The sequence below is a fragment of the Microtus oregoni genome, unplaced genomic scaffold (genome assembly GCF_018167655.1).
Source record: "Microtus oregoni isolate MIOR12 unplaced genomic scaffold, Mior012 000022F_ref0000154, whole genome shotgun sequence".
NCBI lineage: Eukaryota > Metazoa > Chordata > Mammalia > Rodentia > Cricetidae > Microtus > Microtus oregoni.
The window spans coordinates 13242669-13270550 of NW_024543081.1; the positions used below are offsets into that span (position 1 = coordinate 13242669).

Sequence of the window (27882 nt, forward strand, 5' to 3'; positions counted from 1 at the left end):
GCTGGGATTAAAAGTGTGCGCCACCACCGCCCAGCTAAACTTAAACTTTCATGGTGGATATATGATAAGTCATGCTTACTGTATCTGATGGTGATAGGAGCTATGGAGAATTATAGGCAATCTCACAAGGGTAGTTTTGGCCCAAGTATGGTGGCTCCTGTCTGTAATCCCCACACTTGGAAGACTGAAGCTGGAAGAACATTGGAAGCTCTGGACCACCATGCAGAGGGAATGGGGGAATGGATTTTAGAGACGATGAGGGAACACACTGATAGGTGTCTTTTCAAACAGAATCCTGAAGGCATATGTTATAGATACCCAGACAAGTATTCATCTGCAGAGGGAAACTGGCTCTGAAACCAGAGCACACTAGATCCTGAGGGAATGGCAGAAGGAAGGCTGGTTGGTACAGATACCTTGAGCGGGAAGCTAGAGACCGTGTGGGATCTGTAGGTGATGGTAAGGGTGGCAGCCTGCATGAGGCGGGAAGTCATTTCCCACCAAAGAATTAATAGAGCTCTCTGCTAGTTCCAGAGCCAAAGGGTGGAGTTCAGATATAACCCAGGGCAGCCCAGTTCTAAAAACTGTTGTGCTGGGACCCAGCCCCACTCCCAAAGGGAAAAAGCCAGAGCTCATTCTCCCTTTTAATATGGAAAACATTCAAGCACTTGTAAAATCCTTGGGAATTTTCCAAGCACTACATCTGTGACCTTGTAGGAGCCTGAAGAGTGGAGTCAGGATTTGCTAAGCTTTGGATTCCTCCATCTTCCTGTCCAGTGCTAGTTCCCTGGTTGGGGGAGGGTGCTGTGCTCAGATTCCTAAGGAATGCCTCCTGCTGTCCCACCATCAGCCCTGGCATTGGTCGTGGGTGACTCCCCTGGGCTAATTTCTCCCCCAGTTGTAGTTTTAAAAATTCAGTTTTTGCTGAGTGGTGGTGGTGCATGGTTTATTTCCAAAACTTGGGAGGCAAAGGCTAGCCTGATCTACAGAGCGATTTCTAGCACAGCCAGAGCTACACAGGGAAACCATGAGTCGAACAAAAATTGAGTTTTTAAGGCCAGGCATGATGACGTGAACCTGTAATGCTAGCACTTGGGAGGCCTGGCCAAATGTTTTAAAGTTGACAGGTGGTGCACAGCTTTAGCCCCTGCACTCAGGAGGCAAGGGCAGGTGAATCTCTGAGTTTGAGGCCACTTTGGTCTACAGAGCAAGTTCCAGGACAGCTAGGGCTACACAGAGAAACCCTGTCTTTCAAACATTAACCAAAATAAACAAAGCTCCTGGGCTAACACTGGAGTTGCAGGTTTTCTCTTTTCAATCCGGATCAGGGACCTGGAGAGATGGTTCAGTGGTTAAGAGCAAATACCGAAGAACTGGGTTCACTTTCCAGCACCCACATTTGGTGGCTCAAAACTCCGTATGAGGGTCTAGAGAGATGACTCAGCAGTTAGGAGTACTGACTTCTTCCAGAGGACTCAGGTTCAATTCCCAGCAACCACAGAACAGCTCAGACCTGTCGATAACTCCAGTTCCGGAGGATCTGACATCCTGAAATAGATATATGTACAAACTCCCAGTAGGTCCATTTCCAGGGCATCCTTGGCCACCTGTAAGCACGCTGCATCTAAACTAAGACAGCCTCATACACGTGTTTAAATAAAAAGAATACTCAGGGCTTTTTCCAGATGAGGAGGCTGACAGGGCTTCCTGGCCCTCTGCTTGCCCTAGCCAGGGTCACACAGAGCCAGTGTGTGTGTCTGGCTCCGGATCACCTCCCAGCCCAGTGGCTGTGCTTGGCAGCCGGCAGCCCTTGTGTCGGGCAGGCACAGCTGAACTCTGCCTGGCACAGAGAGGAAAGGCAGTGAGTTGAGCGTCTGCACCCGACAGGCAGGGGCCTGGTTCTGTCTTGCCCAGGGCAGAGCAAGCCGGCTCAGAATCCTTCCCTACATGGCCAGAGCAAGTATTCTGTTATCAGGGTATGGGAGTTCTGGGTGGAGCTGGTTACCAGAAGTTTCTGAATCAGTAAGAGAAGGCAGCAGAGCAGAGTGTGGGCTTGTCTGCACTGGGGTTTGAGCCCTGCCTGTCAAGTGCTGTAGTTTCTCAACTATAAAATGGGAAAGACACCTGCCTCCAGATTGTGCTGATGAGTAAATTAAAGTTCTTAGCACAGCACTTAAAGTGTAGTTAGGGAACGAAAGCCATTATTAGCGGGTTGTGAACTTGACAGTCATAGACTAGGCAGAAAGGTCATGTGTGTAACAGCCTGGCAATGTCGTGGTAGAGCAAGGACCTGCAGCCTCAAAGACCAGTTAAAGCTTTATCCAGTCTGTTTCTCCAAGGAGAAATGGAGAGTTGGGGCTTGAGTCCTCAGTGGCATAGCACATGCAGGGCCTTTGGGGGACCCTGGGGTCCACTCCTGTACAAAAGGGCCGGTGCAGAGGCCATTTCACAGAGAGGTTCAGGCACTCCCCAGAGTAGCCCAGCAACAGGCACAGGAAAACCCAGAGGCTTCAGAAGTTACAGGGGACAGGATTTAGCTATGGGGGTTGCTAGGTGGGAGAAGGCCAGTTTTCTGACTCACAGCTGGAGCTGGTGAAGTGGGGACAGTGCCAGGGCAGGAGGGAAGTGAAGGCATCTGCGGGTGGGAGGGGAGCCTGTGAGACTGGCAAGGTTCCAAGGGCATAACAACGTGGAGCCAGCCATTAGCAGGGGCTAGAGTCCTGAGCGCTAGACTCCCAGGCTAGAGTTGGTTTCTCAGCATCCTCTAAAGGCCTTGGGAACCTGTCCTCAGTTCCTCCCCCTTTCTTCACTCTCTTCCTCTTATACACTGTACAGTGAACCCGAAATGGGCCTTTCCTTCCCGTATTGCCTAGACTGTTGGGTGGCTCGGGACTGCTCTTCTGCCAAGTAAGGCAAGTAAGGCAGATATCAGCCCTGCCGGTCTCGAATTCTGGGTGTCATATAGGATCTATGTGAACCTGAGAGCACCCGAGAAAGAGGTTTCTTGGTAGCAATGGCTTAGACAGTGGACATAGCGTCTTGAATGAGCAGCTGATAAATCCTTGAGGAATACGTGAATAACCACACACCAGGAAGTGGGTGGTGCATGCTTTTAATCGCAGCACTTGGGAGGCAGAGGCAGGCGGATCTCTGGGTTTGAGGCCAGCTGCTCTACAGATGGAGTTTCAGGGCTATTACACAGAGAAACACTGTCTTGAAAAAAAAAATAGGAATTAGCATACCAATATCAGTCTAAGTGGTGTGTACAAGTCCTACGTAGAAAGTGGAGGCCTAGAACAAGGGCCACAAAACCACGGATGGTGGGCTGCACTCGGGAGGGGAAACAGTGACTGCCTTCCTGACTTCATGTCTGTGGCTGCTCATTTCACCCAGCCTACACTGCAGTGAGGTCAAGAGCTAACTTCCCGGGATGGGGAGAGGTTCCAGGAAGAGGCTGAGATGGAGGCAAGGGACCTGCCAATGTCAAGGTCCAAAACCCAACCAGCAATTTCCTGAGGTTTTCCGGAAGGAGGTGGGGAAGGGAAGCCATGGTGTGTCCTGGTGCCTGTGGCTCTACATTCCTGTCCAGCCTATTGTGAGGCCAGGTTTTTGCTCATTTCTGCTCCCTCCTGCACCAACCTCCACGTCCTCTGAAGTTGATGAATCCTGAGAGGCAGCCTCCTCTGATCATAGCTGGGAACTCAAGGAGCCTCCAGGGTTCCCATTCTGATGTGGCCCCTTCCAAACCAGGAAACTTCTGTGTTAACTTCCTGAGCCTCTGCTATCTACCCAGGCAGTCAAATGGAGCCTCTTGCTTGCCATCCCCCTGGACATCCCCCCATTAGCCTAACTTCCTATCCCCCAGTTAGCTGGTGTCTTGGGTCACCTGGGGCTGAAACCCACCCTAACTCCTCGCTCTTGAGCAGAAAAGTGCCACTTTCTGTTTGTGACAGGAAGAGCTACTGGCGCCGTGCTACACAACACAGGGACAGGCAGTAGGGAAGCAAACAACCCTTTTCCTGTGTGTGACAGCTCTTTCCTTAGTACTTAGTCCTCGGAGAGGCCATCTTCCTGTGTCCGGAAAGCTTAGGAACCATTTCCGCCCTGCCTGCTTTTGACTTGCAGAGGGGCAGGTTATACAGAGAGGGAGAGGGCTCCCCTGAAGCATAATCAGGCAATTCGCCGCTCGGATCACTTCTAAGGCAAGTACTTTGACTCATCCTCCAGGTGAATTTTTGCGCTAATCTACTGAGACGGGAGCCCATCTGCTGGCCAAATGGCAAGTAGGGCCATAAGCAGTTACCGCTGCTGAGAGGGAGATGAGAAACTGCTAGGAGGCCAAAGTTGGAAGTTTTGGGGATGTCTGCCCAGGCTTGGCCTTGGACATCCGAAGGCAGGGCTCCAGTGTAATTAGAGCAGCCTAGGGTGGCTCCTGTTCACCAGCAATCCAGAAGCTGGCTGAATTGTGACAACCAGCTATGCAGCAGTGACCTGGACACAGTGTCTGCTGTGATTTACAAGGAATACACCTTTTTTTTCAGGATGTATTTATATATATTAATATATAATATATAATGAATTTCTGTTTTGTTTTGAAGACAGGGTTTTTCTGTGTAGCCCTGACTATCCTGGAACTCACTCTATAGATCAGGCTGGCCTCAAACTCAGAGATCCACCAGCCTCTGCCTTCTGAATGCTAGGATTAAAGATGTGCACCACTGTGCCCAGAAGGAGTACATCTTGATGGTGAAGAAAACTCTTGTAAAGTCCAAAAGACCAAAGCTGAGTCCTGACTGCATCTTCTGTCGGTCTCTTTCTGACCCCAGAGTCCTTATGAAGTGTGGCAGTGCATGTTAGTGACCCCAAAGTCCTTATGAAGCAGGGCAATTCATGTTCGTGACCCTAGAGTCCTTATGAAGCAGGGCAATGCATGCCAGTGACCCCAGAGACCTTATGAAGCGTGGCAATGCATGTTCGTGACAAAGCACATGCAATGTCTGGACTACAGCTGATGCCCAGGTTAGCTGTTTGTATTATTTATCATCTTGGTCCAATGGGCAAACACTTGTGTACAAAACAAATACCATCCAGTGTGGGTGACCCCCAGTGTGGGTGACCCCCAAGGGCGTCTCCTGCGGAAGTGAGAGGATCCTCAAGGTGCTTTGCCCGTTTTCTCGTCCCACTACTCATCACCTCTACATGGTAGCTGTCTGGGACAGCTTACAGACCTGTTTTCCACACCAGCTGTCAGTTCCTCCGGGGTAGGCGTGTGGAACATCCCCTCTGGGGCCCTTCCCTTCTGAGAGTGAGTCCTGTGAGAAGACCTGAAAGCCTGGCTTCAGGGAGGAGGTAGCATCTGGATCAGGTCTCAGCAATAGGCATCTCAGAACAGCCAAAAGCAGAGGGACAGCCTGAGACTCAACAGTGCCCGCTGAAAGGGCAGGAGTTGGGCTCCCAATCCAAGCACATTTGTGCCCCCAACAAACCTCTTCTTCCTCTGCTCAGTTCAGTGTGTAGGGGGAACTCGCTAAATTAGGATATTGGCCTGTTAGGGCTTTCAGTAGGCTCTTTGACCCGGGGCAGTCCCGACGACAGCATGCACCCAGTGACAGCATACACCCAGAGCTTAGTATAAGGGTGGCCCCATTTGCCCAGTCCCAGGAAGAATTTCTAGAACATAGTAGGTGAGGACAGGAAGGTCTAGAAGGCGAGGCCTATGTGGGATTCCAGGGCTCAGGCTGTGAGCAAGTGTCCTAGTGAATCCTGAGCTGCCCTGGCCCAGGACGAGAAGACGAGAAAGCTGCCATCTCTCCATGTGCCCACTGCTGGCCTTAGCCCTGCCCTGGGACTCCACAAGGCTCCCATTGTTAACTGCTCTGCGAGGCTGACCCCCAGGGAGCAGCTCTAAGCTGGGGGCCTGGGCAGGGCCTCATTCTTGGGACAGCTTGGGTGGAAAAAGCTGCAGGCCACACCAGAAACAGCTAAGGAACTTGGGGAATCCTAGGCTGAGAACCCTGGAATCTGAGGGTCAAGGCCTTTTAGAGAATGCAGTGTACAGTAGGCCACAGGTGTTCTGTGGTCTGGTCTGTCCAGCCCAGGGGGGTGATTGTGTGCACAGCCCATTCCCTTCTCTCTCTCTCACCCTCTCTCTTTCTCTCTCTCCCTCCCTCCCTCCCTCCCTCCCTCCCTCCCTCCCTCCCTCCCCTTCTCCTTCCCTTCCTTCCTCCCTCCCTCCCTCTTTTCCTCCTTCCTTCCCCCTCCCCCTCCCTCCCTCCGTCCCTCCCTCCCTCTTTTTTTTTTTTTTTTGGTTTTTCAAGACAGGGTTTCTCTGTGGTTTTGGAGCCTGTCCAGGAACTAGCTCTTGTAGACCAGGCTGGTCTTGAACTCACAAAGATCCGCCTGCCTCTGCCTCCCAAGGGCTGGGATTAAAGGCAGGCATACGCCACCACCGCCCGGCCCTCCCTCCCTCTTTTCCTCTCTCCCTCCCTCTCCCTTCCTTCCTCCCTTCCTCTCTCTCCCCCCTCCCTCCCTTCCTCTCTCTCTCCCTCTCTCCCTTCCCCTCTCCCTTCCCTCCCTCCCTCTCTCTCTTTCTCTCTCTCTCTCTTTCTCCATCTATCTTTCTCCTTCTTTCCCTTTTCTTATAAAGCTGTACCTGCCCTTCTCTGAGTTACCCAGACCTCCCACCTTCCCAGTGATTTGCCTGAGGTCCTGGGTGGCTGAGTGAGCATATTTGTACTTCCTTGTCTGGGGGCTGGCTTTATTTTCAAATCAGAGCCCTGGCACCGGAGTGTGCCTTGGTACTCTAGTGCTGTCTAGTGCTTGGGCAGAGTGAAGTCCTGGGTTGAACTGTCAGCACTGCAATAATAACAACTCTGTAGAAAGTGTCATCTAACTGAAAGCAGTGTCACACTGACATGAAAAAGCTAAAATGAATGTCTGTGTGTGTGCCGTATGTATGTGTTCGTGTGGGTCTGTGCACGTGTATGGGAAGGTGCTCGTTCACACGGGTGCAGGGCCAGAGGTCGAAACTGAGCGTCTTCCTTGAGCACACTCTCTACCTTGTTTTTTTAATTTCTTTTTGTTACATTTATTCATTTATTTTGTGTTGTGGTGGGGGCGGGGGACGTTGCACATGCTCTAGCAGGCGTGGAAGTCAGGAGGACTCGAGGGTGTCAGTGCTCTCCTGCCATGAGGGTCTCAGGGATTGAGCTCAAGTCACCAGGTTTGGTAGCAAGAGCCTTTATCCACTGAGCCCTCTCTGAAGGGACTCTGGCCAGCTCAAGCATGGCAAACACGGCTCTGGCAGGCCTTGCCCTTCTCCCTCATTCCCTCCACCGCGCTAAAATCCAGGAGATTACATTCCTAAAGCTAGTCACCAAGGTGACTCTTGTATGACTACTTCCTCCTCCTGAGACTGACTGCCAAGCTATCAAAGTATTGAAGTCCTGCAATCAAAAGCACCCTTTCGCTCACCTCATAAACATGTCCAATTAAAATGAAACACCTCATCCTGACACGGGCTTCCCTTTCTACCTTTATAAACCACCATTTGTCTGTGGGCCGTGTCTCCCCTGTATCTAGAAACAGTCCTTGGTCCCTCAGGGACAAATGCCCCTTCCCCTCTCCCTTACTCCCCTTTCTCCATCTTTCTCCTGTCTTTGTCTCTTATTCCCTGCCTTTTGTCCCTCTGAGGGACAAAACTTGGTCTTGGAGTGTCCTGAGCCGATGCCAGGCCTTTCACTTTCGCTGATTTCACCTTAATTATTTATTTGAGGTGGGGTTTCTACATAGCTAGGGCTGTCCTGTAACTCAGAGAGATCCTCCTGCCTCTGTCTCTGGAGTGTGTGGGTCAAAGGTGTGTGCCACGACAACCAGCTTCCATTTATTTGTTTGTTTGTTTATTTATTTATTATTTATTCTTCCGAGCCAGGGTTTCTCTGTGAAATAGTCCTGGCTGTTCTGGAGCTCACTCTGTAGACCAGGCTGGCCTCGAACTCATAGACATCTACCTGCCTCTGCCTCCCAAGTGCTGGGATTAAAGGTGCGCGGCACCACCACCCAGCTTTAATTTTTTTTTGAAACATGCTCTCACTATGCAGCTCAATCTGGCTGTGAATTTGCAGTCCTCTGGCCTTAGCCTTCCCCATAGCTAGAACTGTCTGGCTTCCCAAGGCTTCTTTTTAGACCACTGTGTGTTTTGGTATCATCCAGCTGTGTGGAAACTCAATCTCCCAGTTCCCTGCAGAGCAACACTGTTTCTAGAGCTTTACTTTTGTGAGCAATGACTATCACTGTATGCAGACCCATCACTTCTGGAACTCAGTCCTAGAACTAGGCCTGCTGTCACAGGTGGAAACCCCTTCCCTTTTACGCAGGCTGATGTTGAGCAGGCAGGTGACATTTTACTCAGGGCCTTTCAGGAAGTCACAGACGAGAGAGCAGTTGGTGTGTGACTGTGCCGGCCAGGTACCTGTTCCCATACTCAGGAACACACAAATCCACCTTTGTCTCTAAGATGGAAGGGACCGTGGGCCTCTGCACAGCTGCATTATCAGGTGGCCTGGATCAGAGACCAGAGGTCCCTGGAGGCAATAATGTCCTTGCTCCCTTCTTTGCATCCTCCCTCCCTCCCTCCCTCCCTTCCTTCCTCTCTCTCTCTCTCTCTCTCTCTCTCTCTTTCCCTATTTTTATATTTTCAAGACCAGGTCTCACTGTGGCCTGGAACTCACAGAGTTCTGCTTGCTTCTCCTCCTAAGTGCTGGGGTTAAAGGCCACACTAATATGCCTCTAGGCCCTCTCTAAGATCCATTGAGGTTCTTTTTTGCAGGGTCGGGATGATGGACTGACTGGGTTTGAGCCTAAAGTCTTGCAATTGCTAGGTAAGCAGTATGCCCTTGACTGATGCTGTCTGTAGCCCATTCCTCTCCTTTTTGTCCCTGGAACTTGCCTTGAGACCTGCATGTGAAAATAAATGTGAGCCCTGGGTCCTGGTTTGTTCATTCATTCCTTCTCACCAGTATTTATCAAATGCTACACTCCTCCATGCTCAGTGGGTTTTTGGCTACTCTTTGTGATGGTTAATTTTCATTGTCAACATAGAATCACCTAGGACACATACATCCTGGGCCCTTGTGAGTGGCCAGGGAGGAGGACATTCCTTGAATGCAAGTGAATACCATCTGCCTTAGTTACTGCGTGACTGCCAAGGAGACACTGTGACCAGGACAACTTATAGAAGAAAGCACTTAGTTGGGGGCTTGCAGTTTCAGAGGATTAGTCCATGATCATCATATCACTGGAATAGCTAAGAGCTTATATTCAATCCACGAGTAGAAGACAGAGAGAGAAAACAAGAGACAGAGCCTGGCGTGGGCTTTTGATACCTCAAAACCTACTCCCAGTGACAAACTTCTTTTTTTTATTATTTTTTTTTGACAAACTTCTTCCAACAAGGCCACATCTCCAAATCCTTCCTAAACAGTTCCACTAACTGGGAACCAAATGTTCAAATAGATGAGCCTAGGGGGCCGTTCTCATTAAAATAACATGCTGTCTGGTGGGCTGGGGTTCCAGATTGTATGAAGGGAAATAAAATGGGGCTGGGGAGATGGCTCAGTGGGTAAGAACATTTACTGCACAAGCACAGGGATCTGAGCTTGGATCACCAGCAGCATGGGAAGCACCAAACGTTGTCACAGGTACCTGTAACCATAGTGCTGTGGGGCCTGGGAGGGGACAGGAAGATGACTGGAGTTTGCTAGCTGCCAGCTTAGTTCCAGACTTAGTAAAAGACCCTGTCGCAAAAGAGTAGGACACCTGACAGCCTTCTCTGGCCTCTGTGCACGTGTGCATGGGTGCACACACTTGTACATACACACACACACACACACACACACACACACACGCATGCATGCACGCACAAAACCATAAAAGCAGAAAGTCAGCCAGCACCAGCATCATCCCCTCAGCCCCCTGACAATGTGAGCAGCCTCCTCATGCTCCTGGAGCCGTGCCTTCCCTACCATGATGTGCTGGACCATCACACCGTGAGCCAATACAAGCCTTTCCTTCCTTATGCTGCTTAAAGGAGAAAGTAACTAATACATTGTCAGTTTTTAAAACCTTGTTCGAATCTCCAGCACAGCCCTCTGCTAAGCGAGTTGTCTGGCAGAATGGCAAGTGGAAGTCACTGCCCTCAGTTCTTGTCCAGGTCAACCAGAAACCTTCTCTGGCTCTGGCCACTCTATTCCCATTGCTCATTCTCTCTGTTAAAGCAACCCCCTCCCCGAGTCTGGAGATGTACCTCAATGTCTTGTACGTGCTGGGCAAATGGCATACCACTGAGCCGCATTCCCAGGCTCAGTGATTGACGTAAAAAGTAAGGTAGGACTGATGGTGAAGCTCATCTGGTAGAGTGCTTGCAGAGCAAACACATAGGGCCCTGGAGTCAGTCTCTAGTACTGCAGAAATAGAATCAGACACGTGCAGACATAATGATCAAGAGTGCTAGCTGGGCATAGCGGGCTGTGCCTTGAATCCCAGCGCTCGGGACGCGGAGGCAGGCAAATCTCTGTGTTTGAGGCCATTCTGATCTACAGAGAGAATTCCAGAGCAGCTAGGACTATATAGAGAGGCACTGTCTTCTTTGAAAAATTATCTAAAGGCCAGGCAGTGGTGGCACACACCTTTAATCCCAGCACTTGGGAGGCAGAGGCAGGTGGATCTCTGTGAGTTCGAGGCCAACCTGGTCTACAAGAGCTAGTTCCAGGACAGGAACCAAAACTGTAGAGAAACCTTGTCTCGAAAACAAAACAAAACAAAAAAAAAAACCCAAAAAACCAAAAACAATGCTCTAAAGTCCTAATCCTGAAATCATGTCTTCACTTTGACCAAGAGACCAGACCTGCCCATGGGTCTGTGGCTCTTGAACCTCCCTGTAAACAAGGACTCATCCTCTTCCTGCACCCTGACTGACTGTCAACACAGCATTTTACTGTCATTATCTCACTTGGTTACCCACAAAGCAGGGATGCAGGCAGGGCAAAGATTATTATCCGCACCTTACAGGGAGGGAAATTGGGGCTCACTGGGGTGAGGTGTCTGGCCTGCAGTCACACAGCTCTGGTCACCGTGCAGGCCCTTCATGATGCGGCAAGCTGACTCAGGCACTGGATTTCTGAAGCCCACAGATGGCTGTTGGGGGCCAAGGGCTGAGCTGTCTAAGCTATTATTAAGGCAATGTGAGGGATCGAGGTCAGACCAACGGCAGTAAGTCACTGACCGGCTCTCCTTTTGGAAACGGGTACAACCATTTCTGGGACTCACTTTGTAGACCAGGCTGGTCTTGAACTCAGAGATCTGCCTGCCTCTGCCTCCGGAGTGCTAGGATTAATGCATGTGCCACCCCTGCCTTGCTTCTGATGAACAATCCTTACTGGCCCTATTTATTTATTTGGAGACAGGGTTTCTCTGTGTAGTCTTGGTTGTCCTGGAACTCACTAGTCCAGGCTGGCTTCCAACTCCCAGAGATCCACTTGCATGCTGGGATTAAAGGTGTGCTATCATTCCAGGCTCCTTTTTATTTTTATGTTGTAGTTCAGGCTAGCCTGCTACTGTGTAACCAAGGTTATCCTCAAACTTGGGTGGTTCTTCCTGCATCTGCATTCGCCCATTGTATAAACATGTGAGCCATTCTTCCTAGCTTTACTTCTGAAACAGGTCTCTTGTAGGCCAGACTGACATCTTAACTCCTGCTTCCACCTCTCAGGTGCTGGGATTATAGCCATATACCAGAGGTTCTATCTCCATGTTTAAGATACTAGGTGACACTAGATCATGGGATTGGGGAATGAGGGAGCCAGGATTTGAGACTGAGTCGATAGAACTCCAAAACCCTGTTCCAGATGACTCAGGCCCGGTTCATTCCCTCAGGGGGAGCCGCAGACCCAATCCTACTAACTATGCATAGGTCAGAGTGACGTCACCATCTCAGCAGCTGATTCAACAGCTCCTCGTCCAGAGAGGCCTCTGGGGGAGGGGTCTATTGGCGGGGTCTTAAACCAGCAGACCAGACGACGAGGTTCCAAAGCCAGGTGTGGCCAGAACACTCCGTTAGAGAGTGGTCTGTTTCTAGGTCCTTCCAGCAAAAGCGCAGCCCCCTGCCATTCTTGAAGTTGAAGGGACGCGGGCCGAGAAGGGTGTGTGCGAGCGAGTGAGATCTAGTTTACACAGCTAGATGGGGACTCCCAAGAAGGACCAGCTTGGTTGTGGGGTCTCCAGCCTGTCACTACATAGCTCTCTGGATTGGTAGTAGTTTGCGTCCCCTAGGCAGGCCATGAGGGGGTGGAGGGAGGGCGACCGGAATGTTATAGAGTGGGGAGGGGTGGTAGGAAGCTGGTGACCATATGGAGGTTTGGGATCTGCGTGGAAAGTGCCTCGATTCTTTAAGATCGGGTGTGGGTGTGGTTCACAGAAGTCAGGGAGGTGGATCCTCAGGTTTTGAGGGGTGAGTTTGAGGCAGGCAAGTGGCAAGCGAGAGTGTCCCGCCTCTGGGGTAGGAGGGTCTGGGGAGCTTGCGGGTGGCGATGGGGAGGGGCTAGCCAGCGATGGGTTGTCCCGGCTGCCAGGAGGGGTTCCTCCTGGGAAGGGATGACCGGTCTGGAGAAGAGGGGTTATGGGGCGTCGGCCCTTCCGGGGAAGGGGCTCGACGGCGTGGGCGGGGCCGCAGGGTGGGGCCTTCTCCTCCTCCTCCTCGCGCTCCCCCGCGGCGCGGGCGAGCTGGCGGGCGGGCGGGCAGGGGCGGGGACGGAGGCGGTGGGCGCCCGCGGCCGGCCCACAATGAGGAGAGCGGGCCGCGGTGAGTAAGCGGCGGCCGGCCAGGCCGGGCCACGCGGGGCGGAGGCTGCGCGGGCAGGTCGGGGCAGGCTGGCCGGGCGGGGTCGGGATCCGAGCCCGCAGCCGTAGCCGCGCCAGAGCCGAGCGAGGACACCGAGGCCCCGCCCCGGCCGCCGGTGGCGCCCCGAGCTCCCAGCCGCGCCGCAGTCTCTGCCGGAAACCGGCCCTGGCGGAGCCCGAGCACCAGCCTCGTGCTATCTGATCCGGAGTCGGAGCTGCACGAGCCGAAGCCCGAGTCCCAGCCCCAGTCGGGGCCGGCCGAGCCCGGCCCACCATGGCGGGGCCGCGGGGGGCTCTCCTGGCCTGGTGCCGCCGCCAGTGCGAGGGCTACCGCGGCGTGGACATCCGCGACCTGAGCAGCTCCTTCCGGGACGGCCTGGCTTTCTGCGCCATCCTGCACCGGCACCGACCCGACCTGCTGTGAGTGCCCGGGGCGCGCGAGCGCGCGGGGTTGGGGACCGCCGCCCCCCTCAGTGACGCGGTGGCGTGCGCCACCCCGAGAGATCCGGGAGTCCACACCCGTCTGCTCTGTGTGCAGAGCAGGGGAGCCGAGACCCCAGACCCGTGCACCCCTCCCCCGCCTTGGGCCCCTGGTGTCAGGCTGACCCCTCCTCAGGGACGCTCTTACTCGAGGCTCCAGCGCACACGCTGAGCCTCCCTTGGGCGGCGCCTGTTCATAGTACCCCCACACTTGACTGTAGGGGGATCAGGCTGTGCCACTCCCCCAGATAGGCTGCCTCCGAGTTTGAGCTCGTTTGAGCAGACATTCAGGTGCTCTGGGAGGCTGACTTTTTCCGGTAGGAATTTACATCGGGAAGGACAACCACCGGAAAGGGTGTCAGAAAGAAGGCTGCCCCAAATCTCGTCCCACCTGAGACCGTTGCCCGGCTCTATTCACCCGGTTCTTCCCTTCCCCAGAAGCCTAAACCCGGTTCCCTTTTATATATAAGCTCTGTCATCCGACTCTCCAAGTCCCATATTTTGTCGGACTCCCACGGGAATGTAGGTCATTAGTTTCACTTCTCTTCAGCTCTTTTTGCCATTTACATTTAAAGTGCAAAAAACGGGGGAAGGAGGGAAGGGGGGAGGGAAACCACCTCTCCGTTAGGCATTTTGGGCTGATGCGCTGTTGGGCATTAACCTCGTTTCTGGCACAGAGGTCCTAGATTAATGACTGTCAGGTGACTTGGGTTACACTACTTCCCAACACCACTCAAGTAGGAACCTGACAGGGTGTATGCCCTATAGTCCCGCTGTTCACAGTGGGGCACAGCGATGGGGCAGAGAAGGCGCGGGGCGGCTGGGGTGGGGAGGGGTGGGGGGGGACAACTTTAGGACGGTTGACAGCCCGATCTGTAGCTTCCTGCTGGAAAGTGGGTCCCTCCTGCCCGAGCCACTTCCAAAGGGTCTCCTGGAAAAATGTATTCAGGCCTGCAGAACGATTGACATGGGCTTCTACCTCAGCTTCTTTTCTGAGCCCTGGAACCTCTTTTCGTTGGTTCATTGATTTATTTAATCGTAAAACTGAAAGTGACAGTTCATCTGGTGTCTGCCTTCCTTTCACTTCAGGCTTTAGTAGCAAATCTGGAAGAGGCCTGGCTCTGTCTTGCTTACAGCTCCCCTGGGAGGGCTCCTCCAGCTCTCACAACTGGCAGTCTCTGCTGCTCTCTCCCAGACCTGTTTCCATAGGACAGGCTGTGGGAGGGCCCAGGAAGGGATTGCCCAGCTCTAACTTGATTTACCGTGTGTGCAGTTGAATAGTGTCCCAGGGGCCCTGGAAGACAGATTTTGGGGGTGTGGACGCCGAAGGGAGCAAGGTTTTATAGCATGGGACCCAGTGCTAACCGAAAAGGGGAGTGGGGCTTGGGCTTGCAGTGGTGGAGAAGATGCCAGCTTGGCCCCTGCTTTGGAGCTGCCCCTCAGGGTCTTCTGTTTTTGCTGGGGACTAGCCCTGAAGCAGGAGGCGGAGGATGAGCCTCAAGAGAGGATTTAGTGTCAGGATGCTAGGTGCTGAATCCCCGGCTCTAAGTGCTGGCTGCCTGGTGCTAATGTTTAAGCCCTGGGGAAAATCATTGGTTCTCTGGACATCTGGAAGGTGGGGTTGATAACAAGACCTACCTCACAGCCCTGTGGTCAGGATTTTAAAGGAGGTAATAAGCAGGCAGTTAACACTAACCACTAGAAGAGGTGCTATTAGGCAGTAGGGGGTGGGAATGACTGCTTAACCCCTTCATCTAGTCAACAAGTATGTGTAGTCACTGCTCCCACACAGTGGAGTTGGCAGAGACCACAGCCAGCAAGGCAGAAGCCTACATACTGAGCCAGTCGTGGTGGTCCATACCTTTAATCCCAGCACTCGGAAGGCAGAGGCAGGTAGATCACTGAGTTCAAGACCAGCCTGGACTGAGTTTCAGAACAGTCAAGGCTACACAGAGAAACCCTTTCTTGAAAATCAAAAATGAAACAGGACCAAAAAACCTACATACTGTCACACATGTAGAGCTTGAGGTGACTAACTAGGGGTCCCTACCTGGAGGCCTCCAGGGGACATCCTGGGGAAAGGCCAAGGTCAAGAGAAGGCCCCAAGGCCCCACCTGAGGGCTTTCAAGGCCCAAGGTGTCTAGAAAGCAGGTGTGAAGGGCTTCCCTCCCAAGCAGAGGTCTAGACTCAATCCAGTTGGTCATTTGCTAGGGAGGCTGGGCCTGGACCATGCTAATTGCGTGGGAGAGAAACTGAAGCCAGGTTCTTTGTTTTATTTATTTATTTATTCATTCATTCATTCATTCATTCATTCATTATATGTACAACATTCTGCCTTCATGTATGGTTGCAGCCCAGAGAGGGCACCAGATCTCATTACAGATGGTTGTGAGCCATCATGTGGTTGCTGGGAATTGAACTCAGGTCCTCTGGAAGAACAGTCAATGCTCTTAACCACTGAGCCAACTCTCCAGCCCCTGCCAGGGGTTCCATAAAGTGCAGAGAAGGGTGGAGGTTTATCTGTCCTCCATTTATATATTTGCTAGGGATTGACTCCAGTCCCTTGTGCGTGCCAAGGAAGCACTCAGCCACTGAGCTGCAGCCTCAGCACTTTGGGGCGGATCCGTACAGGAGCAGATGTGGAGTAAGGGTCCTAGCCTCCAGGGCTGCAGGCCTTGCCAGCCCAGAGCTGGTCCCACGCTCTCCGTGTGTGCGCATGAGTGGGTGAGGAACTGGACAGTGCCCTTCTGCCTCCTCCAGCCTTTTCTAAATTCCCTTGAGGCCAGGGCCCATGTGGCATTCATTTCTGTGCTTTCATTTCCTCGCGTCAGATGGAACTTTCTCGGCCTTTGAAAATTCTCAGAAAGATGTGTGCAGCCCAAACCCAGATGGTGTTTAGGGGTAGAGATGAAGTGGGAGACGCTGAGGAAACACTAGGATTGTGTGTGTTTATGTATGTGTATATTTGTATATGGTGTGTGTGTGTGTGTGTGTAGGCTGGAGGTCAAATTAAGATGATAGTCCTGTTTTTTTGAGACAGGCTCTCACTGAGACCGGGGAGGGGCGGGCTAATTAGCCTAGGCTCTGACTGACCACCAGACCGCCTGTCTCTTTCTCCCCAGTGCTGGGGACGTGAGCATTGTCGCTGTGAACTGAACTCAGGTCCTCATGGTTGTGTGGCAAGCGTGTCACAAGGGAGCAACCTCCCCAGTCCCAGTTACCCCAGTTCTATAGGTTTCATCACGTAATATTTCAACAAACGTGTACAAGAACACTTCCTGGACACCAGGAACTGTGTAGGGTCCTGGGGAGGCAGTGGGGACAAACTATGACCCCTCCTTCTAGGAACACTGCTGAGGAAACCAAACGGTCCAGACAAGTTGCCCTTCTGTCACTGGATTTGGAGTCCCCTGTGTTGGACACTACGGTGTTTAGTATTACAGACGAGGAAACTGAGGTACAGAGAGACGAAGTAGCTGGCAGAAGAAGGTCACTGCTAGGCAGTGGCAAAGCTTGTACACTTTGCAGTATCTAGGAGGCCTCCTTCTGTCACTCTCAGATGCTGCTGGCCCTCACTCCGGCCCGGGAGCAAGGCCTGAGGCTCTCCTGAGTCTTCGGCAGTGGAGGCAGGTAGGGTTCCTGACGCCCACAGTCACACAGCCTACCTGAAAGAGCAGGCCCACAGTGCCCCGCCCACTCATAGTCCAGCCCACTGGTTTCCACCGATGGATAAAGCCAACCAGCACCTGTGTTTCCCACACCAGTGCCCTGAGGGGAGGTCCTGCCACCACTCACCTGCCCCATTCAGAAGCCAAGAAGCCCTTTCTAAGGGAAGTAGGAAGTCCCCTGGAGGGAAGCTGTCCCCAGGAGTGGCTGATGGGACAGACCAGCTGTTAGTTCTAGCAGCTCTGCAGTATGCTCATTTCTGCTCTGCTGCTAGCTTGTTCTATTTTGAGCCCCATTAAGAAACAAATGTAGGGGCTAAAGTTTATTCAGTGGTTAAGAGCTCTGGCTGCTCTTCCAGAGGAATGGGTTTCAACTCCCAGCACTCACTCTAGTCCCAGGGAATCCGATGCCCTCTTCTGACCTTGGGCGTCAGGTAGGCACATGGGACACAGACATACTTGCTGGAAAACATATATATATATCTTGTTAATTAATACATATTAAATAAACAAGAAAATATGTATGTGTACATACACACTAAAAAAAATACAAATTTAACAAAACAAACAAAACAGAAAAACATTCCTCCTGGAGTTGGATGGGGTTTTAGATTCCGTGCTTGGTATGGCTTGTGTGTTTGTGACATTTGATGGAAGTTCCAAAAGTATAGATTCCCAGGGCTGGTTAGCTTCCCCTCTTGAATCTCACCACCCTCTTCTGTAAAATGGGGTGAGCACCTGTCAGGCAAGCTGCAGGGAAGTGCAGGCTCCTCTGCATGGGAATGCCCACATTGCAAGTCTGCATACTCGGTTTGTCTTTTTTTGTCACTGACTGAGGAGAATGTCTCCTGAGGAAGAACTGGCCATGAATCAAGAATCCAGCCGTGACTTGGAGCTTGGATTGAACCCACCCCTTCTCAGTGATTTCTCAAGCCTGGCTTGGGTACCTTTAGGGGCCATAGGCTCACTCTCTGCTTCCAGTTGACAGCGACAGTTCCATCAGGGCTTGCAGCCTCAGTTTCCTCCTCAGGAACCTCTAGGTGCCCTCCCAGCTCTTGGAGAGCCGAGGCTGGTCCTACCAGGATAAGATCACCTCCTCCCTCCGTCCTGATTCCGCCTGTCACCTCTCTTGATAGTCCTTCTGTCTCTTGCAGCGACTTCCAGTCTCTCTCCAAGGAAAATGTCTTCGAGAATAACCGTTTGGTGAGTCCTCAGACAGATGGGAGCACACAGGGCTGTGGTGGGAGAGGGCAGGGGTCGCAGAGGGCCACTACATTTGGAAAGGGGACTGGTTCAGGACCTAGGGGAGGTCCTGGTTCTCCCTTCTCACAGCTCCCATGGGTGAGCTGCTCCTTCAGCTGCTCCTTCAGGTCACCATGTGGGGATGGGATTATAGTCACCCAGTCCCCTTACAATGAGCTGGTCCCGGTCTGAGAAGTGTTTCCTGACTCTGCCATCTTGCTGTCCTCTCCTCACTGTGGCCGCTCCTGTCTCCATCCTAGGCCTTTGAAGTGGCTGAAAAAGAGCTGGGGATCCCTGCTCTCCTGGACCCCAATGACATGGTCTCCATGAGTGTCCCTGACTGTCTCAGCATCATGACCTATGTGTCCCAGTACTACAACCACTTCACCAGTTCTGGTCAAGGTAAGAGGGGACAGCCCTCCAGGGAGGCTGCCCCGGGCTGTTGACTTCTTTTCTGAGCAGTACAGAAATAGCTGGGATGGCCAGGTGGTGGTGGCACATGCCTCTAATGGGAGGCAGAGGCAGGTGGAACTCGGAGTTTGAGGCCAGCCTGGTCTACAGAGTGAGTTCCAGGACAGCCAGGGCTACACAGAGAAACCCTGTCTCAAAAAACCAAAAAAGGAAAGAAAGAAAGATCCAGGAAACAAACAGCCCGCCATTCATTCACTGACTATAGATTTGCTAGTTCATATACATTTTTGCATTAAAACAGCACTGGCTTGGGTGATGTGCTCACACCTGTAATCTCCATACTTGGGAGGCTGAGGCAGGATTACCTTAAGTCTGAGGCCAGCCAGGGCCACACAATCAGACCCTGTCTGCTTTGCCCTGTGTGTGTGTGTGTGTGTGTGTGTGTGTGTGTCTGTGTGTGTGAGAGAGACAGGCAGTAAACACAGGTGAGCTCATCTATGTGTTCACCTCCCCTCACCCACTGCACTTCCTGTCTGACACTTCCTGTCCCGACACTTCCCAGCGCTTTTTCTTCCTGCCATGCACTCTGTTCTGGGCTATTGCATAGCATCTTTGCAGAGCCTGCCTCCTCGGCTTGAGTGTAGAGACACTGGAGAAGGGCATATGCTGGAGGGACAGGCATCCTCTCTGTTCTAGTCAGGTTCATGAGTGTCCCAGGGCAGCTGGGGGCAGACAGCTCCTTTCTGCATAGGGGAAGTGAGTCTAAAGAGGGGAAGCAAGGAGCTCAAGAACACAGCACAGGCCGGGTGGTGGTGGCGCACGCCTTTAATCCCAGCACTCGGGAGGCAGAGGCAGGCGGATCTCTGTGAGTTCGAGACCAGCCTGGTCTAGAAGAGCTAGTTCCAGGACAGGCTCCAAAACCACAGAGAAACCCTGTCTCGAAAAACCAAAAAAAAAAAAAAAAAAGAACACAGCACAGAAGGTAAACAATGGGGCTGAGGAGTCAAGGGTTCTGAGTCCTACACTGGGCAGTTGCTGCCACTAGGTCCTGAATAGCCAGTCCCATGTGGGTCATGTTTTCTGTATCTGCTCTGTGTGGGCAGAATCCAGTCTGTCTCTTTAAATGGGGCGGGACGGGGTGGAGCTGGAGAGCTGGCTCAGTGGTTAAGAACATAGTCTTCTTTGAGGGGATCCAGCACCCACATGAACATGGAGGCTCACAACAGTCTATAATTCTAGTTCCAGGAGATCGAATGTTCTGACCTCTGCAAGCATCAGGCATGAACATACATGCAGACATAATTAAATGATAATAAAAAACTTTGGAGTAGACCAGGCTGGCCTCGAACTTACAGAGATCCACCTGCCCCTGCCTCCCGAGTGCTGGGATTAAAGGCATGCACCACCACTGCCTGGCCATAAAAAACATTTTTATAAAAGGCTGAATGTGGTTGTGCACGCCTTGTATACCAGCTCATAGGAGGCAGAGGCAGGTGATTTCTGTGAATTTAAGGCCAGCCCGGTCTGCTAGGCCAGCCAGGCCTTGTCTTAAAAAAATAAAAGAGAACAAAACCCCAAAAAACACTGTTCTAGAGCTGGGAATGTAGCTTAGTTGGCAGAGTGTGTGGACACTGTGCATAAAACCCTGCTTGGGTTCATTTACCAGCACCATGTAAATTAGTGGTAGTGGCCAACACCCGGAATCCCAGCATTTGGGAGATGGAGGCAGAAGACCAGAAGGTCAAAGTCCTTGTCAGCTACACAGCCTGGGAGACATAATATCTTGTCTTTAAAAATAAAAAAAATCTGTTTTTTGAGCCAGCACTTGCTGCTAAGGCTGATGACTGAGTTCCAGCCGTAGAACCCACATCATGGAAGCAAAGAACTGACTCCTGGGGGCTGGAGAGATGGCTCAGTGGTTAAGAGCATTGCCTGCTCTTCCAAAGGTCCTGAGTTCAATTCCCAGCAACCACATGGTGGCTCACAACCATCTGTAATGAGGTCTGGTGCCCTCTTCTGGCCTGCAGGCATACACACAGACAGAATATTGTATACATAATAAATAAATAAAATAAAATAAATATTTTAAAAAAAAAAAAAAAAAAAAAGAACTGACTCCTGAAATTCGCCTTCTGACTTCCGCTTGTGAACCATGATGCTTTCGATCTCTGTACCCGAAAAGTAAATAAATATCAAAATCTTAGTTTAAAAATAATAAATTAGGGGCTGAAGAGATGGTTCGACTACTAATAAAGACTTAATTCAGAGCCGGGCAGTAGTGATGCACGCCTTTAATCCCAGCACTTGGGAGGCAGTGGCAGGTGGATCTCTGAGAGTTTGAGGCCAGCCTGGTCTACAGAGTGAGTTCCAGGCAACCAGGTCTGTTACACAGTGAAACCCTGTTTTGAAAAACCAATCAAACAAACAAACAAAAAATAAAAGACTGAGTTCTCTTCTCAGCACTTATGCCTAGCAGCTCACAACTGCCTGTAACTCTAGCTCCAGAGGATCTGGCCTTCATGGGCATTGCACTCATGTGTGCAAAATAACACAAAGGCCAGGAGGTGGTGGTACACGCCTTTAATCTCAGCACTTGGGAGGCAGAGAAGGACTTCTGAGTTCAAGACCAGCCTGGTCTATCAGAGCTAGTTCCAGGAAAGGCTCAAAAGTTACAGCGAGGGGGCTGGAGAGATGGCTCAGTGGTTAAGAGCATTGCCTCGTCTTCCAAAGGTCCTGAGTTCAATTCCTAGCAACCACATCGTGGCTCACAACCATCTGTAATGAGGTTTGGTGCCCTCTTCAGGCATGCACGCAGACAGAATATTATATGCATAATAAATAAATAAACAAATAAATATTTTAAAAAAAAGTTACAGAGAAACCCTGTCTCAAAAAGCTAAACCAAAACAAAACAAACAACAACACATAGACACACACATATACACATAATCAACACATAAAAGAAAACTTTAAAATTTGAAATTAAGTAAGCAAAGTGTCTGGAAGATGCATGTAGCCGTCTGGAGCATGCTGGAACTTCGGTATCTGCACACACCAGGGACAACTGCATTGGAAGACCCCAGAGTCACTGTGGGAAGGAGCCTAGCTTCAGTAGAGATAAGAACATGGCCTCAGACTTTTCCCTTTGTATTGCTTAACCTCCACCTCGGTCTCCTCTTTGGGATGGGGTTGTGCATAGAGCCCACCTCACAAGGTTGCTGTGAGGAGTGAAAGGGATGTGTGCAGAACATGTTTGTCCTCTCTGATTTAGGACTCACGTGTCCCCAGCTTGTGCGGTACGGTCTCATGACTGTGACTCTCACAGCCTGGGAAACAATTAACATCTCTAGTGTACCGTGTGCTGAGTTATAAAGGATGAGCGTCACCGTAAGGGTGTTTCCAGTGCTGATGGTCTTGTTGGGTGGAAGCCCCTGTAACAGAAGAACATATGTATCTGGATTGCTGATCAAGTGTAGCTTGCATAATAGTCAGGATCCATGAATGGACCATGTGACCCTGATCACAGTTCTCTTTCCAGACTGCACCTCTCTACTCTGTTCTTTGGCTTCCTCCTACCCCTTTCAGATTTTTTTTATGTAGCCCAGGCTAGCCTGAAATTCAGTATGCTTCTTCCTCACCTTCTAAGCCAGTTATAGATGTGTGTGATCATGCTCACTTTGTTTCAGTCTCTTTGTGACCAATCATGAATCTCTCTTCAGCCCTTCCTGGGAGTCAACTTCCTAGACCTGCCTGCAAGGTGGGGGTGTTCTGTGGAGTTTCATTGGTTAAGATAAAGTTTGTATCTTTTATGTCATTTGGCCCCTAGATACAAACCATTTTTATCCCATCTGCCACCGCTGTGATGTGTTCCAACCCTGTGTTCCCTCCCCCAGATGGTCCTGTATTGTACCTTTTGGGCAAGTGGAAAGTGTGTGTGTGTGTGTGTGTGTGTGTGTGTTAGAGAGAGAGAGAGAGAATGGCCAGTTCTTCCTAACCTGGCCCTCTCATCTGTACAGTAGCCACTGCCTTTCTCCTGGGAAACACACAGAATATACTTAAGTATGTACAACCCAGGGCTCCCACATGCTAAACAGGCACTCACACTGAGCCCAGTCCCAGCCTTCCTTCCCTGCAGACCAGCACTGTCTGCACAGCTGTGCTGCCCCAGCACCTGGAACCCAGTACTTTGTAGAGCCCTTGCTGTGTGCCAGGCATTGTGCTGGCTGCTGGGGAAAGAGAGAGTTTCAGAGATCATGCTGTATGGTGTTGGAGGAAGAGAAAGAAAGCATGAAACAGTACATTTCTCAGGATCTGGGCAAAGGGCAGAGTTCACCAAGGAGAGCAGGAAGTGGTCACTTTAGATGTGTGGTCTTGGAGGGCCTTGGAGGTGATGTCTGAAGTGAGTAGGAGACAGCCAGACAGCTCTGAAGGTGTGGGGAGGAGTGTGGCAGGTTGGGCTCTAGGGGGAAGAGGACAGGAGCCAGCCCAGGGAATCTCCCCAGGGGCTTGCCTAGGCTGCTGAGTCTCCTAACCTTTTCACTGTGACTCAGAATAAAACAGCTTTCCAGTCAGGCATGCCCTTAATCCTAGCACTAGGGCAGCAGAGACAGGTGGATATCAGTGTGAGGCCAGCCTGGTCTATATAGTTCTAGGGCAGCCAGGGCTACATAGTAAGATCCTGTCTCAATAAAATACAACAAAGCAAAAACAGATGCATTCCCTGCCACATCCCCAAGTTCACACACATGTGTATGTGACATAAGCTTTAGAAATCAGTCCCTTCCCATTTGACATGATGGCCTTTGCATTGTGTAGATGTTTCTCCTCTATGTATACCTTTGTTCAGATGTTGTATTTAATTGAATTGTATTATCATTATTATTATTATAAATATTTGTTTTGTACATGTGTATGTGTGTGCTGAGCATATCTCTGTGAGTCATATGTTGGCGTCATAAGCCTGCAGAAGTCCAGAAGGGCATTGGATCCTCTGGAACTGGAGTTACAGGTGTTCACGAACTACTGCCATGTGGGTGCAAAAACTCAAGCCAGGTTCTCTGTAAGAGCCATTTTGTTTGTTTGTTTGAAGACAAGGTTTCTCTGTAGCTTTGGAGCCTGTCCTGGAACTCACTTGGTAGACCAGGCTGGTGCTAGCCTCAAACTCATGGAGATCTACCTGTCTCTGCCTCCTGAGTACTGGAATTAAAGGTGTGTGCCACTGCCACCATCATCTGGCATAAGAACCATTTTTTTTTTAAGCTGGGCAGGGGTGGCACACGCCTTTAATCCCAGCATTTAAGAGGAAGATGCAGGTGGATCTCTGTAAGTTCGAGGCCAGCCTGGTCTATAGAACTAGTTCCAGGACAGCCAGGGCTATCCAAAGAAACTCTGTCTCAGTCCTCCACCCCTACCAAAATTCACATTTGCATGTTTAATTTGTGTGCATGTATACCATGGCTCATGTGTGGGACAACTGTGGGAGTCATTTCTCTCCATCCACCATGTGGTTTCCAGAGACTGAACTCAAATCATCAGCCTTGGCAACAAGAGCCTTTGCCTGCTGCATCATCTCACTGGCCCTTTAATTGATTAACTCACTAATTAGTTATTTTTTGAGACAGGCTCTTACTTTGTAGCTCAGACTAGCTCAGAATTCATAATCGTGTAGTGTTAGCACTCCAGGGACTGGGATTACAGGTGTACAACACACACACACACACACACACACACACACACACACACACACCTGCACATACCTTGTTTCTTTTCAGTACTGGGCTTGAACTCAGAGCCTGGATTATGTTAGCCAAGTGCTTTGTGGATGAGCTGTCTGGATACTTGTCAGATCACTTCACACGGACTGTTTTGTGGTGCACGGTTCTCGAGAAGTTAGAGGTTGGATGTTGTTTTACTGCATGGGTGCAGAGGAGGTTCCCAACGACACTAGCTGATGGAGGAGGGGCGTAATCTGAGGGAAGCCCTGGCATGTGTGTGGGGTTTCCTCTGACTCTGGGCCACATCTGCTCACGTGGAGACAGGCGGGCGACCTCAGGGAGTAGGCCACCTCCCTGAGCCTTCAGATCAGGCTTCATCCCTTTGCCTGAGTGAGAAGGAAGCTGAGGCTCAGCCTGCTGTACCCAGGTTGTGGTAATCCTGTACAGTGCGAATCACTGGCTCCACTTGAGGGAGGCTCAGCAAGGCCCCTGGCACAGGGCCTGAAAATGGAAGTGTTTCCTGCTCTGTCTTACGTGCAGCCCAGGTGCAGACCCGTGTTCTGCCCAGAGGAGGTGGCTGTGGAGCTTCGGGTGGGTTGGCGCCTCCTTGGTCTCCAGGTTCTCTCCCTGCCTCAGACAGTGTCTTTCCTGTCTTATAGCGGCTGTCTCACCATCACCCTCACCAGGAAAGGACCCAGCACTCCCCTCTCCCCCATCTGTATCCCCTGCTGTGCAACCAGGAGAGGAGGCTCAGGTAGGCAGACTCCTTGGGTGGAAGAGCAGGCAAGGGGCACAGCCTGTATGTTTTCTCCAGAGTTTGAGTGAGTCACGCTCATTCCTGTGACTGTGGACAAACCCCATGCTGTCCTTGCCATCATGGGACTGTCAGGAGCTATGCAAATGACACACAGTGATGTGACTGTCCCTTTGACTCTGTGGAGTCCCAGGTTTGAACTCAGTGTGAGTGAGGCCCCTCCAAGGCGGCATCTCTCAGGCCCTGTTGTCCAGACAGGAAACAATGACTCAGTGAGGCTTGGTCCTTTGTCCAAGGTCGCTCAGTAGAGAAGTGGGGACCACCTTGTTAGTCCCCTCTCCAAAGGACATCAGCTTTTCATGAGCTTTAGAGAGAAGCAAGCCCAGAGTGAGTACCCAGACAGCCTGAGTGGGCTGACAGCTAGTTGATGGAGAGCCAAGGCCACCAGAGGAAAGGAGGGTTGGCTAGAGCAGCTATCAGGAGGGACTTGGCAACCAAAAGTTGCCTCTCCTAGGGCCAGGAGGCCTTCCTTGGAAGCTGGAAGTCTGGGCTTCACTGTTTCTGTACTGACTTGGGACATTGAGAAAGTCACCTTCTCTGGGCTCTGGCTTCCTCACGTGGGAGAAGGCGACAGCCTGCCGTCCTCTGGCTCTCCTAGGACTCTGGTCTTCATGTGTTAGCACTACGGAGCTCTGTGTGCACTTGAGGGACCTGGCTGTGGTGGAAAGGGAAGGGAACTCTTCAGGAGCAGCATGGCTGGTAACTGTGCCCCATTTCCTGCAGGGTGATGACCTCTTCTCAGCCAGCCTGTCTGAGCAGGGCAAACAGCAGCCCCCCAGCAGCGCATGCGCAGCCTGCGGGCAGCGGGTGCACTTGGTGCAGCGGTACTTGGCCGAAGGCAGGCTCTACCACCGGCACTGCTTCCGGTGAGTGCTGTAGGGCAGGGCATATCTCCCAGCACCCGGGAGGGAGCTCCCTTGGAGTCAGCACCCACTGTGCCCTTCACACCTGCTGTGGCCGTTCACACCCACCAGGCTGTTTATACTGGGCATTCAGCTTCTCCTCACTTCACAGAGGAAGAAACTGTGGCCTAGAAGAGAAAGACCAAGACCCAGTCAGTCACAGGATTACCCTCCCATTCTCATTCTATTTATTTATTTATTTATTTATTTTGTATACAATATTCTGTCTGTGTGTATCCCTGTGGGCCAGAAGAAGGCACCAGACTCCATTACAGTTGGTTGTGAGCCACCATGTCGTTGCTGGGAATTGAACTCAGAACCTTTGGAAGAGCAGGCAGTGCTCTTAACCTCTGAGCCATCTCTCCAGCCCCCTTCTCATTCTTTTTAAAGATGTATTGATTTTTATGTATGTGTCTATGACTGTGGAAGCAGAAGGTGTGTGTGTGCACGCCCCTGGAAGCCATCTGCAGTTACAGGCCGCCGTGAGTGGCTCGATGTGGGTGCTCGGGAGCAAACTCAGGTCCTCTGCAAGAGCAGCAGTTGCTCTCAAATGCTGAGCCATGTTTTTTCCTGGGGTGCTGAGGCTTGAACCCAGGCTCAGGCATGTGCAGGGCAAGCGTCTCACCACTGAGTTTTGTGCTCAGCCCCCTCATCATTGGAGCTCAGTTGAAACAAAGAATTTTCTTGGGTTTAAGTGTGACTTCCTGGGGATGCCAAGTTGTTTGTTTTTGTGGTGCTGGGACTGAACGCAGTCTGTGTCTGCTAGGCAAGCACTCTACCACTGAGCTATTCTTCCAGCCAAGGGAAGACAGGTTCTCCTTTTTGCTTTTTCTGTGTTTGTTTTAAGGCAGTGCCTTACTGTGTAGACCAGGCTAGCCTGGAACTGGTATTTCTTTGGCTTCAGTCTTACTGCGTAGACCAGGCTAGCCTGGAACTGGTATTTCTCTGCCTCAGTCTTCTAAATGCTGAGATAAAGTACATCGGCCTAACCCTTCAATCCCAGCACTCGGGAGGCAGAGGCAGAGGCAGAGGCAGGTGGATCTGTGAGTTTCAGACCAGCCCGGCTACAGAGTGAGTACCAGACAGCCAGAGCTACAAAGTGAGACCCCGTTTTATAAAACCAAAACAAAAAAAAAAACCCCAAACAAAACAGGTGTGTACCAGCATACCTGACTTTTTCAAAAGTGCATTTGAGGGGCAGGTGCGAAGGCTTAGCACTTAAGAGCAGTGGTTGCTCCTGCAGCGGACCCAAAGTTTGATTTCCTTCATGCACATAGCCTCTCACAACCTCTGTAATCCAGTTCCAGGGGATCTGATGCCTTCTCCTGGCCTCCTTTGGCACCAGGCATCCAAGTACATAGATCTACACGTAGGCAAAAAAGCCCAACACATAAAATAAATCTTAAAAAGTACCCCCCCCCCCCCCGCAACACGCATTTAATATTACTAGATGTGCATGCATGGTCTGACCCTGTGTCTGTAGGTGTGTGCCCTGTACAACACACATTTGATATTACTAGATGTGCATGCATAGTCTGACCCTGTGTCTGTAGAAGTGTGCCCTGTACAAGAGCTTTCTGCAGCTGGGCTCACCCACACAGGAGACACTCCGATACACTGTATTCTGTTTCATTAAGAGCAAGCCAGCCCCAGGCTGGGGCTGTGTGACTCAGTGGTGGAGTGCTTATTCATAATTCACAAGGCTCTGGGTTCCACCCCAAAACAGTTGAGCTTGGGCTGTGGTCCAAGGGTAGAGCACG

At 51.3% G+C, this 27882-nt stretch overlaps 1 protein-coding gene across 1 annotated transcript in view; it reads left to right on the forward strand.

Moving 5' to 3' along the window:
- Window positions 1-12797: 12797 nt before the first annotated feature.
- The window catches only part of Micall1 (MICAL like 1), a 30631-nt gene continuing 15546 nt past the window's right edge, over window positions 12798-27882 (forward strand). Inside the window, exons 1-5 of the mRNA XM_041672045.1 lie at window positions 12798-13314; window positions 18194-18242; window positions 18542-18683; window positions 25066-25160; window positions 25944-26086. Of these exons, the coding sequence (XP_041527979.1) occupies window positions 13169-13314; window positions 18194-18242; window positions 18542-18683; window positions 25066-25160; window positions 25944-26086 (575 nt within the window). The 5' untranslated portion in view covers window positions 12798-13168. The remainder of the gene's footprint in view (window positions 13315-18193; window positions 18243-18541; window positions 18684-25065; window positions 25161-25943; window positions 26087-27882) is intronic.